Source organism: Rattus rattus, chromosome 3, assembly GCF_011064425.1.
Source record: "Rattus rattus isolate New Zealand chromosome 3, Rrattus_CSIRO_v1, whole genome shotgun sequence".
Classification (NCBI taxonomy): Eukaryota; Metazoa; Chordata; class Mammalia; order Rodentia; family Muridae; genus Rattus; species Rattus rattus.
Window position 1 is genome coordinate 207,090,328 of NC_046156.1, and position 20,771 is coordinate 207,111,098.

General features: G+C 35.3%; 1 protein-coding gene across 2 annotated transcripts in view; it reads right to left on the reverse strand.

Annotated features, from left to right (window-relative positions):
- Edil3 (EGF like repeats and discoidin domains 3) overlaps positions 1 to 20,771 on the reverse strand; it is a 498,350-nt gene that overhangs the window by 129,794 nt on the left and 347,785 nt on the right. For both annotated transcript variants that reach the window (XM_032899069.1, XM_032899068.1), the window contains 3 exons: positions 10,426 to 10,581; positions 8,688 to 8,832; positions 4,186 to 4,370 (listed from right to left, as the gene is read on the reverse strand). In XM_032899069.1, the coding sequence (XP_032754960.1) occupies positions 4,186 to 4,370; positions 8,688 to 8,832; positions 10,426 to 10,581 (486 nt within the window). The remainder of the gene's footprint in view (positions 1 to 4,185; positions 4,371 to 8,687; positions 8,833 to 10,425; positions 10,582 to 20,771) is intronic.

The window sequence follows — 20,771 nt, forward strand, 5'->3', positions numbered from 1 at the left end:
TGGATGCTTCACTCCTTCTTAAAAGAGGAACAAGAATATCCTTAGGAGGAGATAGGGAGGCAAAGTTTAGATCAGAGACTGAAGGAACACCCATTCAGAGCCTGCCCCACATGTGGTCCATACATATACAGCCACCAAAGTTGATAAGATAGATGAAGCAAAGAAGTGCAGGCTGACAGGAACCGGATGAAGATCTCTCCTGAGAGACACTGCAGGAATATGGCAAATATATAGGCGAATGCCAGCAGCAAACCACTGAACTGAGAATCGGATCCCCATTGAAAGAATCAGAGAAAGGACTCAAAGATGTGAAGGAGCTCGAGACCCCATATGAACAACAATGCCATCCAACCAGAGCTTCCAGGGACTAAGCCACTACCCAAAAACTATACATGGACTGACCCTGGGCTCCAACCGCATAGGTAGCAATGAATAGCCTAGTTAGAGCACCAGTGGAAGGGGAAGCCCTTGGTCCTGCCAAGACTGAACCCCCAGTGAAAGGTATTGTTGGTGGATGGAGGTAATGAGGGGAGGATGGGGAAGGGAACACCCACATAGAAGAAGGGGGAGGAGTTAGGGGGATGTTGGCCTAGAAACCAGGAAAGGGAATAACATTCGAAATGTAAATAAATACTCAATTTAATAGAGATGGAAAAAAAAACATTAATCATTCTTCCAATTAAACACTTACCAGCACCAATGCTATCTAACCATGTGCAGTGGATAGATTACATTCCCATAGTCGAAAACATGAAAAAATACTCCTATTCTGGAAGTTTTTCCTTGCACAATGCCAGAAAAATAAATAAATTATAGAAGTTGTCAGTTTATTTTTCCTCAGAGAGTCTGGATATGTTTTGACATGATAAAAATTAGATATCCACTTGAAGAAGTGGTCTCAGAATTGACAGAAAATATATCATCGAGAGAATAAATCAATGCTAGCGCGCAGGAGCCTTTAAGAAGACATCTTAAATAAAATGATGGATGGATGTTTGCTCTGAAAAAAAATCACAAATCTATTCATGTAAATATATTTATTTCATTTTTGCCTTTCTAAAGAAATTTGCCTTTAGCCATTCCTTTGTGTGTGTATTTCTAGAATATAAGCATCTGTCTAAGTTGCTATTTGTGTGTATAATATTTCTGAGCTCTACAATGTTTTATGAATCATGAATAATCTTCCTTATAATCAGAATATCTTAGAGGTGACTTGGATACTTAACAATTTTAAATATTTTATAGCCAATTGTCAAAATTAATTTGTCTTTATCCTAGTATATCCTAAGGAAAGTAATGGATATTTTTCATAGTTTATTCATACTGTGAATTTGAAAGTACATGTATTATTATTGTGTTTTGGAATCTTGATCTTTTATACACACACACATATACATTTAAAATCTTACTGATAATTTTTAGGCATGAAGTTGATATATAATGACAAAATTCCTACCTAATATGCCTGACACCTAGAATAATGATTTTAAAATATGTAAAAATTGGCTTTCTATACTGAAGATCAAATACATACTGTACAGAGCAAAACACATTGCTTGAACTTCTTCAAAATCATTATCTCCATGCGACAAGTCATTATAATATAACTTCTACATGCCAGGATCCACTATTGTATTTGGCTAAGTACTAGGGTACAAACTGAGAAAGCAAACAGACAGCCATTGCAATATACCAGCCATTCTGAAGCTATCAATCTAGCATCGAGTTACAATTTCAAAACTGCTTGATATTACTATAGTGAGGTTATGGAGGAATCACATTAAAAACAGCAGTCTTATCTTCTATGGATTTCCTTCTTATTCCAGTCATGCATAACCAATCCAATACTAAAATATTGAGTGGAAATTACAGAAATAAATATTTCACAGTTCTTACGTAGCAATCATCCATGAGTGTTGCCATGGGCTTTTGAGCTGGCATATACTTTGCTCAACACATAAGTCACATCCTTGTTCAGTGTGTCTATCCTGTGTGCTACCTGCTCATTAGTTATTAGTTATATCCCCTCACTACTATGTTGAAATTGTTCCAGGAAGTTTTACATTACTTTCAAATTATACCCAAATATTAGAATAATGAAAAGGAGGCACCCAAGCACAAAATGGGTTGGGTTTAGTTCTTTGAATAATTGACAGTACTTCAAAGCATATTGGGAGATATCTATATACAGATTCAGTACGATGTGTGGTTGTAGGCCTCTGTAGGCATCTGGAAAGGCATTCAACCTTGATAATGTGAGACTAATGTATATAGGAGATCCTAGATTAGATGTAAGTAGGGCATAGCCAACAGACAAGCCTTTCTACAATAAGCGACATCCAAAGCTCAGCTGAAGGATCTGGTGTCAGACAGCTGATTTTTTTTGTGTTCTCCTTTTCCTTAGGAAGAATAAATTCATAACAGAATAGGGAGAGCTGGATGGTTTTGAGTTTGAGGAACTTGAGGAAGTTAAAATGAGTATTGTTAAAGATGAATAAGGGCAAAGTAGGGAAAGATTTTAGGCTGTATTAGAAATCTATATTTTATTCTTAGGCCTAGAGAAAGCAATTGAAAATTGCATTTTAGCATACACATATAAACATTTTTCCAACCCACATACTCACGTATTATGATTAAAGAAACAGAATTTTTTTAAAGCATAAGAAGAGAAACTAAGAAGTTAAGGAACTTCAAGAGGAACACAGAAATAGGAGTGGCTTAGATCTTAAAGTGACAGTGAGAATTGGATTCTTACTGAAAGGCTTGGAAGAATGGTCATACGTTCAAGATGATATAGCCTCCGTTTCAGGAGCTAAAATCACCAGTCATTGGTAAGCCAGTTAATCAGAGGCCTTGGTTGGCATGGATAAGAAAGACATTAGTGAAACCAGAACAAATAGATGAGGGGCGGTGACAACAAGGAACATTTAACAACCTCGGGAAAGAGGAAGATTGCTGTTATTTTATTCAACTTAAAGATGAACTCGAAGAAACAAGTGATGTCTTCAGAGCTGGAGGCATCTGATGTTTGAGTACAGGAGAGGCTTCAGGAGTACATCACATACAATCACTAGTTACTTATGTGATTAATGTAGTGCTATTGGCTAGATGAGAAAAGCAGTTTGGATGACATAGTAAAAACAGAAAACACACCCCTGATCTAAAATAAAAATAATAAGAGAAACTCATATATCACTACTCATAACGTTTGTAACCTAAATAATAGTTCAAGCAAAATTTAAGGCAACTAAAGAAAATTCGACCATTTCTAATGGTGTGAATATGATATTGTAAAACTCAATGAGACAACTGAAAAAGAGTATTAGAAACTTCAGGTGACTGTAGTAAGGACAGATGAAACTTGGTAAGGGTTAGTATTTGTTGTTTAAGTGGTTTTTGTTGTTGTTGCTGTTGTTGTTGTTGTTGTTGTTGTTGTTGTTGTGTTGGTGGTGGTTTACAGACCTACCATGGTTTATCACAAGTTTCTAAGCTTACTGATCAAGTATGAAATCAAAGTGGAGTTCATGTACATCAACCTGTTTATGAAATTCAGCCATCGTGTTCCTGTTGCCATAAGAGACATTAACAAAATTATGTATGCATAAAGGTATCTTACAAATAAAGGTATTTCAAGAGGTCTGTTTTAAAAGGAATTAGATGTTAATTTTATTTCGTTGCAAGTTGTAAACAGACTCTGCAGAATCTACATTTTTCTTTTATAAGCTAATTGTTTGACAGTGTACTCAAATTATCTCATTGCTTAGCAATCACAGGTAAAGAGATACTTTGTCATGAGTCATGGTATCATGAGACTCCCTGCAGGACAGTGGTATGATTTCAATGTCTTTGGATTCTGATATTAATTTTTAAAAATCAAATACAAACCATCAGAACAGATAAGACATAGAAGGTAGATAGTCTCAAATTATATCTAGAATGTTCAGGGTGTTCTGGTACAATTTACCCATCCAACTTGCCCACAGCCTTTATCTACAAGTCAATGTTGAATGGATACAGGCCAGAGAAATGAATTCATATGAAATTTCTGTTTACTTAGTTTGGCAAAGTCAGATACGAAAGCATATTTAAAATTTTCTAAAATAATGATTCTGACATTCAGCTAGCAGCTCAGACATCATTTAAGGCACAAGATTGGTGGGTGATGAAATAGTTTCATGCTGTTACCTGTAACCATTGTGACTGGTCATTATGGCCGGAAGTCCAGGCGTTTACTTTGCCTTGCTTGTCCAGCCTGGCTTTCCTCGGTTCCCAAGTGAACATGTCCATGTTGAGTGTTCTGAAGATGCTGGAGGCAGTGATCTGGTAGTCTTGTATATGTCCGGATTTCATCCCCAAAGGTTCTGAACAGCCTGGCAGAATGAGAAGAACTCTATGAAGAAAACAATTTATCATCCTGGAACTTTTCCTTGTTCATTTCAGATTGGCAAAAGAAGATGGAACATAATGCTATTCATTCCCCCAAAGAGAGAACATCTAAATTCAAAAAGGAGCTATAATAAGAAATAAATCTGGAGTAAAATAGAAAAACAAGATAGCCAATTCAAGTTATTTCATCTGAATATATTTTGGAAAAATTGAAAACAAGACAGACAATTCAGACTACTTTTCTGTGATAGATGATTTTGCAAATTGAAAACATTGCTGAAATGCTCTCTCCTGTCTCATTACTGGAAGCCTCAAGACTGTTCCTTAGTTTTCGACAATTTTATTGTCTCATGGAGAATGGGGCATTTCTCATAAAGTATATTTGGTTTTCTTTTATTTGTTTTCATAATATCACCAGTGGAAATTCCCCCAGTATAGAGTCATTTTTGTAAATTGCGGCACACTCATATTCTAAACTGACCAGCATTTTGTTGTCTGAGAAATAAGCACTACTCCTATAATTTAGATACAGTACCTCACCTGTAGTCATGCTGGCCTCTACTATAGCAATCTTCACTTAGACTTTCAGTGGTAGAAAGAAAGGTATGTGCTGAAATCCTCATCACTAGTTTATATCATTTATTATTCTGGCCTAAATATGGTTTATTTCAGAAGGGAAGAAGGGACTCTTCATTCAGTATATACCATGTGCCAGACAGTGTACAGCTGTGGAATTGGAAAGTAGAAAAATGATTAAGATAGATAGATAGATAGATAGATAGATAGATAGATAGATAGATAGATAGATAGATAGAATGATAGATAGATAGAATGATAGATAGATAGATTGAATGATAGGATGTATCTTACTGTTATAAATAAAAAATTACATATATGTGTATATGTAACCATTATTATTCTTTTCATAAACTCTTAATACTAAATAACATTTAGTACTTCTATATTTTTGGAAGATTAACAAGTTTACCACATGTGTTTCCAATTATGTTACAAAGTTTGGGTTTATGTGGTATTAAAAATGTCCATGTTTGTGTGTGCTAAAAGCTTACCTACCAGGTTTGTCTAGGAGACATGGGTCTTTCATTAAATTGTCCAGTAAGCCAGTCTTTCTTTTAAAAGCTGTTACATTTTTGCCAAGGAATTAGAACTTCTCCAGGCCATACCTTCTTTGCATATCCTATTGGTCTTTCCTTCAGTGGATGTGTGGTCTTATACCTATTATATATTCAATTTATGTTTCAGTGTTCAAAATGAAGAAGAGAAGATACCTTGGACAGGTATAAATTAGTTGATAAACTACCAAGTATTTAGAAACATTGTTGGGATAATCAACATTCTATAAAAGTTAGCTCCTCTTACTATCTCCATAAAACTCATTCCAGCAGAAACTGGAAGGATAAATCTCCCAGAATCAGTGCATCAGTGACTGCCTACTTGGTACTGCTATTCAACACATATTGCTTGATGTGTAGGCTTTAAAAGAAATCATGGAACTCTCCACTCATATTAATCCACTTTATCTAACTGCTGTTTGCCCTAGTCAATCTGAATCAGTTGTTTTCTTCCTGTGGCTTCTCTGCTTAGTCTCTCTCTGTCTTTATTTCCACTGCCTGACAAGAAGTAGCATGGAGGGCTGTTTCTTCGTCAGAATCTTATTGAAGAGACCTGTATCCTAAAGGCAATGGTAAAAAAAAAAGGGTCTAAAACTAAAATGCAAATTCTGACAGAAAAAAATTTCCTTGACAGGGAATCCAAATTCCACAAAGTTCTAATATCCATGATGGCATGATATTTGTCTTCAGACAACTCCAAAGTAAGATGCAGTATGAACAAAAAGCTTCTGAATTCTCCTACTTAGATCTTGCCCTCAGACCCTGATGTAGACTTATCTTTGTAACAGTTTTGGTTAGCTTGCAGAAGATGTACAATAAAAATAATAAAAATAATAACTTATTACTTCTTTGTGATAAAATACCTGAAAAAAATCAATACAAAAGAAGTGGATTTGATTATTTCTTTTAATCACATAATTACTTTATATCTTTTCTGATGGCCAGTACATAGCGATGAAAAAGTGTTAAGTAATAATTATTAGTTAGAAGAATGGAAGAATGAATTTTATTTCTCTATTTATTAACATGATCTATTTCCTTCCAAATGTAGCAAGTTATCTTTCAGACAGTGCAAAAGATGTTTTTTCAAGTGTCCAAATAGGATTAGTTACTTCCAGGTAAGATTAAAGACCTAAGGTTGCTGAAAACATTTACAGAGACTTGGCCTTTCCAGTATTGTACACCCGTAAAGAAATATCTTAGAATATTATAAAATACTATGTCAATGTTTATTTCTAAGAATCATAGCTAAATTATTTAGCAATGGACTTAATATCTCACAAATTTTCTGTCTCATTCATGTGATTTTGTGAATACAAAATAACTCTTTTACCAGTATGAACTTTGTGAGTGTGTGTGTGTGTGTGTGCGTGTAAAGCATTAACAAAGTATTAACATAAGCATTGATTATCTATGGTGAAATTCTCCTTTTTAAAAACAGTCGGCAAGATAGATTGTTCTCTGCAGCCAAGTTTAAAATCAATTTGTGGGGCTGGGAGATGGAGCACTGCTTCCTTCTGAGAAAATAAAGTCTTAAAGTGTCAGGTGTAACTTCTTGTCAAGCTTGAAAGCAAAATATATTTACACCTTACGGGTGTAACGGTGTCATGTACGAGAAGCTGATCCTCATGAATCAAAGAACTGACAAATTGGGGAAGGTGATGTCAAACAACTAAAAAAACCAGAGGGCTTACTACAAACCTCATCAGACTGTGGCTTCCTCGTGATTGCTTTATGATGAATGGCTTAGGGATGACACTGGCCTCTGGTGACACAGAGACATGCAATGCACACACTCTGTGGCAATGATTCTGCTCACATTTACTGGCAGTCAATAATCTGGTCTAAATAATTCAAAATAATCTCTCTTCTAAGATAAATTAATGACAGTGAAATAATTCCTTCATAAACACCAGCAATGTAGAATATATATACAAGTTACTTAAGATAGAGTCACTGAGACGGAACATTTATTCTCAATTTTTCCAATGCTGGTATTTTAACTCTGTATTTTATTTGCTTAAAACTGTTTTCTTTTTCTGTATCATAAATATACAGAGGTAACCATACATCAAGTATGAATTTGAGCCCTTGATAAGGATCCTCAGAGTTTTGTCCTTCCAGAGAAAAGATTCTAATGAGGTACAGGTAGGGAGAAGCGTGAGTTCACGGGGAACAGAAGATTTAAGACAACACAGGGGAGAGAGTAATGAGATGAATTAAACATAAATGGCATTTTCAAAGAACTAACTTAAAATTTTAAACCAGCTTTATTCTTTCAAATTTAGAAAGTACTTTCCCTGTTTTGGGGCTTAGGCTAAAGTGTGACATAAGAGAACATTCTAATTTATTTACAGTTGTTTGATCAAAAGAAATCTTTTGCCACCATAAGGCAAAGATAGGTAAGTTTCTAGTGGATGAAATACAGTAACTGTCCACTAAAGCATAGTGGAGTTGAAATGCAGAAGTGGTTTTTGTATTTAGTTCATAATATAGTTAGGAAAATAAAATGGAATTCAGACATAAAGTCTTCATATTTGCATCTTGTTCTGATGATTGGGAAGAATTATTTAGCTCTGTGGTGTTTGATAGATCATCCTTGAGCTAGATAACCCTGACATATAATAAGCAGGTCGCTAGCTGAGAATGCTCAAAAATGAATTTATAGTAGTGTTCTTGGTGTTGATGTATTGTTCCCCAGGGTAAGATGATAAATTTACATGTTTCATAAAATCTAAAAAGAAAGCACCAAGTTTAAAGTTAAAACTTACTTTCTTTGGAGCTTACAGCCTAAATTTGCACAATTTATGAGGTCAAGCAGATTGTATTTTTAAATTGAACTTTTATTACCAAACATAAATCATATTTACAACTAAAACCAATTGAGTGTATCTTTTGACAACAGTTTCTCATGAGAATTCCATGTATTCCACTTTATTACAGAGAGATCTACTTGATGGTATACTATTTCTGTAGGGTGCATACAACTTTATTTGACATATAAACAGCCTGCTTTTCTCACTGAACCATGCCCTGCATGTTCTGTGAAAGAAATAAACTTCTGTAAGTGCTGAAAACCTAGAGATTACTAGCTGACCACATACAGAGATGTTTTGTGTTTTCTCTTTTCTTTCAAGGCATTTCTATTACGGAAAATAGTTAACTTACCTGAGAGCTCACAGCCAAGAAGTTCCATTCTTAACGTACAGTGCCTTCGACAAATTTGGGGGTAGAGTCTTACATACTGAGCTTTGATTGGAGGTGTGAAGGAATTAGCATAGGGTGTGTTATTATCAACATTGCCACGGAAGACCTGTGTGTGAAGACATATGCAGGATTTTAAAAGTTGAGCATGGTGGCTCATGGCTGAATAACAGTGTTAAGGAAGTTGCGATAAGAGGATATTTAGGAGACAGGGTTCAATGTCAGTCTAGGACATAGAGTGAGACCTTACTACTCATATGTGTATGCATATATTTGTATATGTTAAAGGTATATGTGTATGTGCATACACATGCATGTGCACAGATGGGTGAGTACATGTGTGGGGATATATATATATATATATATAAAATAGATTTCTTAATCATTTTCATATACGTATTCTGTGCTTCACTTGAAACAATTTTAAAAGATCATTCATAATAAAATATTATTGAGAATTTAGGAAACACCTTGCTATTAGCAGGCAACAACAACAACAGCAGCAGCAGCCACATATGAAATCTGAATTAAAATTAAAATTATATGCAGTGTACTGGGTCATAATAACACTTCCCTGACTAAAGCAAGGATTTGTTTATTTTATTTTACATGTGTTTTGCCGACCTGTATGTATATGTATGTACACCAAGTGTGTGCCTAGTGCCCACCAAGGGTAGACAGAGACATCATATCCATTGAAATTGTGGTTAACTAGATTGTTCTTAACCCCAGTGTAGGTGCTGGGAACATCACCCATGTCTTCTAAGAACAATAAATGTTCTTATTTACTGAGTCATCTCTCTAGTCCCCTTATTTACCACTTTAAAGGCCATGTCTGTAGAAACAGAGGAAGTCATTCTGTGTCTGTCTCTCCATATCTATGTGTCTATCTGTGTATATATGTATGTATCATCTATCTGTCTGTCTGTCTGCACACACACACACACACACACACACACACACACACACACACACACGTATCATCTACCATCCATCTGTGTGTTTGTCTACCATTTATTTGCCTAGCTATTTTTCAATTACCTTTCTGTCTGCCAATCTATCTATCATCTGTCTCTTAAAAATTAGCACCCTAAAATTTTGAATATAACTTGAGTCTGTCCACTTGCAAGTGAATAAATTTTTCAGGTAGAACCATTTCTTCTATGCATCTTAATCAGACTTTCAAGTATCATTACAAAATGAATTAGTTTAACATTCTGAACACCAAAGGACAAAGGAGATATTAGATGCTACAACTTCTTTTTTCCTCAGCATTTTATTCTTGAATTCAGTAACAATGGCATTTACAATGCAAAATATGTACAGATTTCCATCATTTCTATGATTTCATATTCTTGTTTTCATAATAATTTATTTGATTGAGGACAAAGTTATCTGCAAAAGCAAGGACAATAACTTGGTAGGCTGCTTGTCCTTAAAGTAGCTTATCTGCTACATACAACCCTCTGCAAACTCCTTGAGAATAATTTGTAGGAGCACCAATTAAAATCTTAGAAAAGTTTAAGTGGCAGCTGTTAGAAATTTCTAACTTTGGGAAACCCAGCTCCCTTTCACCCAATTAAATTCCAAAAGCTGCAGAAATGGATTTGAACATAAGCTTCTAGCAGAAGGCTCAGGTGTCACTTGATAATGTGGTCATCATGGAACCTTAGTTACATACTGGAGAGTGAGTCAGGCTTACCATTTCTTCATTGGTGCCTTTTACTTTGTACATTGCCCAGGTCTTCCCGTCATTGCTGTAGGCAATTTTGTAGGATTTGATGTATTCTGGGCTTCCAATCCTTTTGGCTCCTTGGGTAATAACACCTGTTACTCTCATTTTTCTTTGTAAATTTATCTGAGGAGACAAATATAATCAATGAAAACCTCTCTAATTGCTGTCAGGGTTTCAATATAGGCAATATCGATGCTGACAACAGCACATTTTACTTCTCTTCATAGGTTCAAGTGATATGAAATGTTAATTAATATTCAGCATTTTTCATTCAAATATATCAAACGGTGATATATTAACTTTAAATTCAAAGTGTCTTCCAGTGATGGCATATAAAAACATGTTCACTGCCCTCCTCCAACATAGGAACAGAAAGTCTTTGGTTGGCCATGATATTTATGCATGGTTCTTTCATTAACTCAATGACGGGAACACACTTCGGTAATCCTGTCGTGACTGTGAAATTCTGATGGCCATGGGATAGGTTGTTGGTGTATCTCACTGACTGAGGACTCCAGACTTTCCACTGAAAGGAAGCGTAGCCGTGCAAGCCCACTAGAGTGTTGGATGTTAGAAGAGGAGAAGCTAAAGCACAGGCATGCCAGCACCAAGCACAAGCATCCGTGCTCCGTCATCTCTGCTGTGGTGGGCCGAGGGTCATGGGATGGGGAGCTTTGCAATTTCTCACTTGGCAACATTCTAATTGATATAGACCTTTCTCATTGAAAATCAATTTGCTGCAGGAATCATGGACAGCTACATTTAAAAAAACATGACTCTGTCATTTAAATAGAAAATGCCTTTTGACTCTTATTTTATAATAATTAATTTTACAATAGAATGGAGACATGCATGCTTTATTCAATGTATTCAACTGACAGAATAAACAGCAAACCTTTTTTCATTTGCTCTCAGTGCTTTCATTATATCTACACATGTATGTTTAACAAAAATTTACCATTTTAGATGAATTGCTGTAAATTTTTAGTCTTTCTATGTCTACAAATAGAGGTAATTTAAATGTCTCTCACATTTATATTAGTTATTAATTTTACAACATTTTTTCCTGAGGAAGTCATCAAAGCCAGAGATGCCAGTGAATAAGATTTTCTGTGATCTGGTAAGCCTTTGAGATTATCATTTAAATAATGCAGGTTGTGAAAGAAGGTACCAGAGGCACTATTTCAAACAGTTGTCCCAGTGTCTCCCTACTCTCGGAACATCATGACATTAGGGCCACCTTCTGTAAAGCTCAGTCTTACTCTTGTATCAAAACGATGAAATACCTCTATCTCTATCTATCTCTATGCATCTATCTATCTATCTATCTATCTATCTATTTGTTTACCTCTCTCTTCTCTCTCTCTCTCTCACACACACACACACACAGAGAGAGAGAGAGAGAGAGAGAGAGAGAGAGAGAGAGAGAGAGAGAGGATATTCCCTACTGCAATGTACTGAGCAGAGCATCCCATCTTTCCGTGAAGTTTAGCATTGCTTGCTCCCCGATAATCTAGATTCTGAAGCCTGCAGTTACTAAGGAACTGTCAATGGTCCCCTGTTTCTTCATCAGTGCTGTATGGATCGACCCTTACATTCATCTCTGTATTTCTCATATTGTGGTCAGACATCACAATGATTATCGCTGTGGATGTATTCTCACCTCCATTCTTCTTCATAGGCTCAGAAAGTGAACACATTTCTGTAATGTAAATTTTACTCACTACCTTTAGTATTTATCTGCATTAGTTTCAGTTCACTGATGGTTGGATGTGAGGCTTTTACTGTGCACTCTAAACTAGGTTACCCCTGATAGACACTTTCATTGTGTTAAGTAAATCTGCAAGTTGCTATGCAACCAATTTGCCTGTGAATCTTTTTCTTCTTCTTGTTTTACTCTGGGGAGTCTTCTCAGCCTGAACCTTCCCCATACATGCAACATAAACAGTGGACACTCTGAATTATGTTTCCTCCCATTTTGGAAGCCAGTCTTTTTTAAAACCACATTTCTTACTGCTGAGAATTCCTTTCTCAATTATGTTTTATCTCATTTCAATTATCTTGTTTATGCCTCTTGTAGACAGCCAAATTATCTCAGCTAGAAATTTGGCTGATGAGATATACAGTAATTTTCTAAAGCTTAAGTGAAAAAATTGTGCAGAATTATACAATAGAAACCTGAAATAGTTTTTCTCCAAATTATTAGAAATTGTTTTAAAAGGTTCATATTTTCTCCAGTATATAACAAGATCTAAGCATATATTCTAAGGATGTAGAACCCCAGTTAGTAAAACAGCATCTCGCCTGAATTGTCCTCATTAAGTAAACATTTACAATGAAATATCAGCAGTTTTCATTAAATAATAAGACAACAAAACTTTTAAAAGTTATGTTTGTAGTCCAAGTTCTAGGATTTCATTGGTTTTTAGAACACGGATAATTACATACCTGCAATTATTGTGCTTGGGAAATTGGAATTCAATACAATTGAGTGAGAATTTCATTGTCATGATGGCACTCGAATTTAAAAGTAGGAATCTATGTTGTTGTAAAAAATTTTAAAAAAATGAAGTTGGCCTTGGACAAGGGCTAAGTCATGGATTTAGAGGCACTATCACTTTAAACATTTGCTGCAAGCAGACCTAGTTAATCTCATTAAACCATTCTCTGCTTGATTCCTGCCAGGCAACCTATTCAAGCTGATCTTAGATTATTTTACCGTGTGGACCATAGTGGCCACTACATTAACTGTCTTTTGAAAATCACATTGGATATTTTAAAATTATTCTGTGGGTCCTTATATTCAAAAATATATTTTCATTTATATAAATGGTTATAAAAATCGATTTTTCTACACAAAATAGTAGGTTTGCTGTGTGACCATAAAAGATCAAAGTACTTTTTGAGGTATTTGTAGCACATTGTGTCCCTTAACGAATGTGAATATGAACATTCATGCAGCATTGCATAGAGAGAGCCCATGCTGGGGCCAGGCATCAGTAGAAAGAACTGGGCTATTCACATCTACTGTGTTACTTCCTACCTATGTAATGTTCAACTTGTCTAAGCATTGAAGTTTAATCTTACGAATTGTTTAAGGGATTTTAATAGAATTTTGATTCATAAACATTATGCAATATACACATGAAAAATTAGTCACCTAGAAAACTTTAAAATATTTGTTATTTGGTTAGATTTTTGAGTTTCATTTAGCAGGGCAGGTGTTAAATTAACAGCAGTCCATTTGTATTTAGTTCTCAAGGAAAAATTTTTTATGAATTTACCAACCCAATCTAATTTTGTAAATGACTTTGATAATTTTACATCACTAAAACACTTAGGGCTACAATTATTAAATAGAGCATACATGTGTGTTTATACGCTTGTGTATGATATATGTATTTCTATGTGCATATGTATATATACATGTACACTATGTATCTTTGTATTAAAATATGTATGTTCGCAGCTCTTTGTGTGTGTGTGTATATATACATATATTTATGTGTATCTGCATGTGTGTATTTGTGTGTTGGTATGTATGTGTATGTACATATATTTGTGTAATTATGACCATGAGTTTTAGTACGGTATGAAAATGGTATCTTTTTCAAAAAGATAGCATTTAAATGGGCTTCTGGGCTACTAGCTTCATCCAACACTGAAAATGTTCTTTTAAGAAATATAGGAAGTTGGAAAGATCTCCTGTGCTCACCGATTGGCAGGATCAATACAGTAAAAAATAGCCATTTTGTCAAAAGCAATCTACAGATTCAATGCAGTCCCCATCAAAATCCCAAGTCAATTCGTCGCAGAGTTAGAAAGAGCAATTTGCTAATTCATTTGGAATAACAGAAAATCCAGGATAGAGAAAACATTCTCAACAATAAAAGAACTTCTTGGGGGGGATCACAACCCTGACCTCAAGCTCCATTGCAGAGTAGTCATGATAAAAACTGTATGGTACTGGTACAGAAACAGGAAGGTAGAATTGAAGACTCAGAAATGAACCCACACACCTATGGTGACTTGATCTTTGACAAAGGAGCTAAAACAATCCAGTGGTAAAAAGACAAATTTTCAACCAATAGTGCTGTTTTAACTGGCAGTTAGCATGTAGAAGAATGCAAATTGATCCATTCTTATCACCCTGTACAAACCTCAAGTCTATGTGGACCTCAGACCTCCACATAAAACCAGATACACTCAAACTAATAGAAGAGAAAGTGGGTAAGAGTCTCAAACACATAGTCACAGGGGAAATTTTCCTGAACAGAACACCAATGGCTTATGCTCTAAGATAAGAATCGACAAATGGGACCTCATAAAACTGCAAAGCTTCTGTAAGACAAAGGACACTCTCATTAGGACAAAATTGCAACCAACAGATTGGGAAACGATCTTTATCAATCCTCCATTCGATAGAGGGCTAATATTCAATACAAAGAAATCAAGAAGTTAGACTCCAAAAAACCAAATAACCCTATTTAAAAATGGGGTACAGAGCTAAACAAAGAATTCACAGCTGAGGAATATCAAATGGCTGAGAAGTACCTAAAGAAATGTTCAACATCCTTAGTCATCATGGAAATGCAAGTCAAAAACAACCCTGAGATTCTACTTCATACCCGTCAGAATGGCTAAGATCAAAAACCCAGTTGACAGCTGATGCTGGCAAGGATGTGGAGAAAGAGGAACACTCCTCCACTGGTGGTGGGATTGGAAGCTGGTACAACTACTCTGGAAATTAGTCTGGCAGTTCCTCAGAAAATTGAACATAGTACTACTTGAGGACCCAGCTATACCACTCTTAGGCATATACCCGAAATACCCTCCAACATATAACAAGGATATATGCTCCACTGTGTTCATAGCAGCCTTATTTATAATAGCCAGAAGCTAGAAAGAATCCAGATGCCCCTTAACAAAGGAATTGATACAGAAAATGTGGTACATCTACACAATGGAATACTGCTCAGCCATTAGAAACAATGACTTCATGAAATTCTTAGACAAATGGATGGAACTAGAAAATATCATCCTGAGTGAGATATCCCAATCACAAAAGAACACACACGGTATGCACTCCTGGTAAGCAGATATTAGCCCAAAAGCTCAGAATACCCAAGATAGAATTCACAGACCACATGAAGCTCAAGAAGAAAAAAGACCGAAGTGTGGATGCTTCAGACCTTTTTAGAAGGGGGAATAAAAATACTGACAGGAGAACTTATGAAGACAAAGTGTGGAGCAGAGACTGATGGAAAGGCCATCTAGAGACTTCCCCAATTGAGGGATCCATCCCATATAGAGACATCAAACTCAGGCACTGGATGCCAAGAGGTGCACGCTGACAGGAGCCTGATACAGCTGTCTCCTGAAAGGCTCTGGCAAAGCATGAAGAATACAGATGTGGATGCTCACACCAACCATTGAATTGAGAACAGGGTTCCCAATGGAGGAGTTAGAGAAAGGACTGAAGGAGCTGAAAGGGTTTGCAACTCCATAAGATGAACAATACCAACCAACCAGAAACTCCAGAGGTCCCAGGGACTAAACCACCATCCCAAGAGTACAAAGGGATGGACCTATGACTCTGTCCGCATATGTAGCAGAGGATGGCCTTGTCTGGGAATCAATAGGAGGAGAGGCCCTTGGTCCTGTCAAGGCTTGATACCCCAGTATAGGGTAATGTCAGATTGAGGAAGTGGGACAGAGTGGGTGGGCAGGTGGGTAAGGGAACACCCTCATAGAAGCAGGGAGAAGAATGGGACAGCAGGTTTTTGGAGGGGAAACTGGAAAAGGGGATAACATTTAAAATAAAAATATCCAATAAAAGAAAAACATACACTGAGGTTTTAACTGGATGGTAATCTAAATAATAGAGCATTTGAAGCTATATCAAAATTTGATTTTATATATAAAATCACCATGCTGAGATTTTTAATCTACAGTTGTCAAATATTATAATCTGTATAAATGGTTTTTCTTTTTCTCATGAAAATAATCTATATAGAATCTTATTGTAACTTCCTTTGGATCTATCTCTAATATTTTATTGATGTTATGCTATTATAAAGGTAAAAATTTTAAAAATCCATTTTTATTCTTCTTATGTGAAAATATGATTTATTTTGCACACAAATTTGAATACATTTCTAAAACAAGAAAAAATCATATATAAGCCTTTTCTATCAAATATTCTAAAACTTGTGTTTAGAACAAAAATTAAAATATTTTTCCACCCTTCTCCCATCCTGTAATAGCATTATGCAAATGTTTTAATCCCCCGCCCACCGAGTAAAATCTTTGTTCATACAAAGGCCCCTACTGAAGTCTAAGATTGTGATAGCCTGAAGCAATGACCTTTTATTCCTTGGAGCAGTGAGGCTCCTCCATTTCCTGTGCACAAAGTATTTCAGACTATCCAGCTAAATAGAATAGTGAGTGAGGTCAAACTCCAGACAATGGGGAAAAGACACAGCCCTCACCAAAGTTAGAATAAAACACAAAGGTACTTTTCCCCTCAGTATTCATTTGCCTTACTAGATCTCGCACTCCTAGTCAAAAGGAATGTTTGCCTTGTTCAGAAATTTTGATTGGAATAATATTCTCTTTCTTTGTGACTTACTTCTAGCATTATATTTCAAGAAATTGCTGAAACATGACAGAGATTAATAACACTTTAAAATACACACACGCGTGCACATGCTCACCCACATGCACCCCCTCCACACACGCACATCCCAGCAAGAGCAAAGTCCTAATAGTACTATGGGAAATCTTTAGTGCAATTGGAAGTTTTCAAATTTCAGTACTTTTTCTGCTTGAATCATATGAAGTGGAACTGCAAGGACTGAGAGATACTGGGCATAAAACTCTAGACATATCATTTCTCCTGCTCCATTTGGTTGAATGAACTCTACTTAGGACCAGCCAATACTCATGAAGATCAGACTTCAAATGTAGGTGAGACTGAAGGGGAGCCTATGGGTATTAGCCAGCCTGTGTGTTCTACCCTCTCTCTGCACTCCAAGTCCCACTTAGGGACTAAACAGGTAAAGCAGCAGCTGGGAAGGTAGAAACAGGATTCCTAGAGCTCGATGAACAGCCAATCTAGATGAGGAACTGAGCTCTGGGGCCAATGAGAGAGCATGTCTCAAAATTAAAAAAAAATGTGGAGAGCAAACATGGAAAGCACTCAGTGTTAACCTTCACAAGTACAGACACATGTGCACTTTCACATGAATGCATATACGATACATAAAAGATAGTAAATAATACAACAATAGTATATATACAAACAAAACATAGAGAATTAGAAATATATATATAATTGTATATAACTATATATGCTTTTGTGTATATGTGTATAATTTTTATGTATATATTTGTATATATGTTTTGTATGTATGTCGTATATGTAGTTTTATATATACACATTATATATATATTTATAAAAATAATATACTTTTATATAATTAAATTAATACAAAATTAATGATATATAACTTGAGAGAAAATAACATTAAAGTTTATATTGGTACAATATGGTTTGTATCTTAAATAATCAGTAAATCAACATCTACTACTTCATCCCAGGAAATTTCCAGACGACCTGAGAACTTAATAAAAAATAAAGAAACTAAGGACTAGTCAGAGGAAAATAGAATTTAAAATAACCTCAGATGGGGGCTTGAAAGATTGTTCAGTGCTTGTAAGCTCTTACTACTCTTTCAGAGGACCCAGGTTTGGATCCCAGCCCCAACAAGGCAGATCACAATCTTTAAGAACTAATTACAGATGATCTAATGCTCTCTCTGTCTTTCTTGAGCATGGGACATGCAAACAAAACACATATGTAAACACAAAACCCCACTCATACATGTAGTATAAGTCTAAAAACGTAGTATCAAAGGGAGAAATGGTTTTACACATGAAACATGATTTTTAAAGTCTTAGATGGAACAGAAATTTCTTCAAGAAAAAAGTCAAGGTGTGAATGGCAAGTAAAGACTAATAATTTACATTTCACATCACAGCAAAGTGATTAAGCTACGAAACTGGATAACCTTATAAATGATAGCTAAAGTGTAACCTATTTAAAAAAGAACAAAGTACTATTTAGTTTTTTGACATTGAATAAAATATATGTTAACACAATTTAAGGATCAGGAACAAAACCATAACATTGATTCTATGCTATTAATGAGGACCTTAGAAAATAGGCAAATAGAAAATTTTAGAATTTCTGGTGATCATAAATGACATAGTTGAGCGGTTACATAAATCAGGATGAAATTAAAAGGTCTCTTCAACTCTGCAATTGCACTCTAGGAATGTTGCTCACAAGTATAATCAAAACATAGGTAGATTGATGAAAGTTCAAAGCTGCTCTTTTCAGCACTGAGTATCATAAAGCACAATTTCCAATAATTGAAAAGCTCTATCAAAAGATAAATAAGTATTTTCATAATATTTAAGTTCAGAAAATGGGATACTGGCAAGTTGTAAGACAAAACAAGAGGGAGAGACAGAAGGTTACAGGAGTAGAAGCGATGAGACAATTAAAAGGGAAGGGAATTGAGTAGGAACAAAGAGGGAGAAATAGAATGGAAGACTGATAGATTTTAGCACATTGATGCAGAAAACACACCAGGTCTTCATCAACCTACAGTGAATTATATATTTCTAAAATGCCCAAATAACTTGATTTCTGTTACGCCAATACATCACAAGGTAAGTTCACAGCAATGACTGAATTATTAAAACTTGACTGGCATGGCAGTGTGGGTCATGACCTTAGCACTTGAGACAAAAAGATTGCCATGAGTGAGAAGTGAGAAGCCATTGTAGGCTATGTAATGAGTTACAACTGAGACAGGCATGCAGAAGGCTCTATCAAAACCAGAACCAGAACCAGAACCAGAAAGAACCAGAATGGATTTCGTCAGAGAATATAGCTCAAACTTTTAGTGTAGGGGATTGTCAGGAGGCGGGGGAAGGGGGAGGTGGGTCTGGAGGGGAACACCCTTATAGAGTGGGAGGGGGAGGGGTTAGGGAGCTGATGGACAGAAAACCGGGAAAGAGAATAACATTCGAAATGTAAATAAGAAATACCCAATTTTTAAAAAATGGAAAAAAATTAAAAATTAAAAAGAATAAATAAGAAAAAAGAATACTCATTAAAAATAATTGAAAGCACAAATATTACAATGTGTGTGTGTGTGTGTGTGTGTGTGTACTTTTTAATACATATAAGCAGAGCAAATTATGTTAGACACTTAAATAAAACATTTTAGAGATGTTGATTCATTTAGGCCTTAGAAATGGATTGGGAGATAAAGCACTTGCTGAGCAAGCCTGGTGGACCAGGTCAGTCTCCAGAGCCCATGTAAAGATGAACGTACAAAACTCATTACACAAAGTTGCCTTCTAATCTCCACATATGATCATATCACATGCAAGTCCACCCATATACAGAGAAAATAATGATACTAAATAAAATTAATTTCAAATAAAATATGTATCGTACAAATATTAAAATAGTCACAAGCTACCTGAAGTATCAAGTCTTGTTAAAGAAAAGTACACTATACAAGTATAAACAAAAATTTACTGAGAATTTTGTTTATATTTTTCTAAATTTCTCTTAGCTATGACTTGAGAAGGCTCACTCTCACACTTCCACATTAAATCCACTGGAATGCACTGCTCTGCTTGAGATATTTGAAGAAAATTCAGCTTTATATACACGAGGAAGGAAAAATATAGTTTGGTAATCTATCTAATAATTGTGAATATTTTTCTTTGATACCACATTAAAGCAGGGAAGATTTGTCTTTATTTTTCAATAAAAGTAGCTTCTTCAATTTTACTCTAAAATCCAAATTCTTCCAATAAATTTTCTTTCCTGTATGTTTAAGTCTGTGGATTGTCTTGCCCTTCACATGGTTCATTTCCTCATGTACTATTTTATAAAACTGTGCATTGATCATTTCAAACATTCTGTCTCATTAAGCTATGCTGATTATTCCAAGTGATGACAGATAATGCTATTTAATTTCAAACTTTTATGTTAATTAATATCAACACCAATTTCAGCAAAACAAAACTTTTCATTTATTACAAGCTATCAAAATCGCATTGGTGCTTGCGAAGTTCTACAACACTAAATTGAACTTGAATTTTTATGATTTTATATCAGTAAATACTGTCAAGCCGCTTCCCCTGGTGTAGAGCAACTCTGACAAATAACTAGGAATTAAGGCTATAATTTATCTGACAATTGTTCTGTGACTTCAACCTGGTGC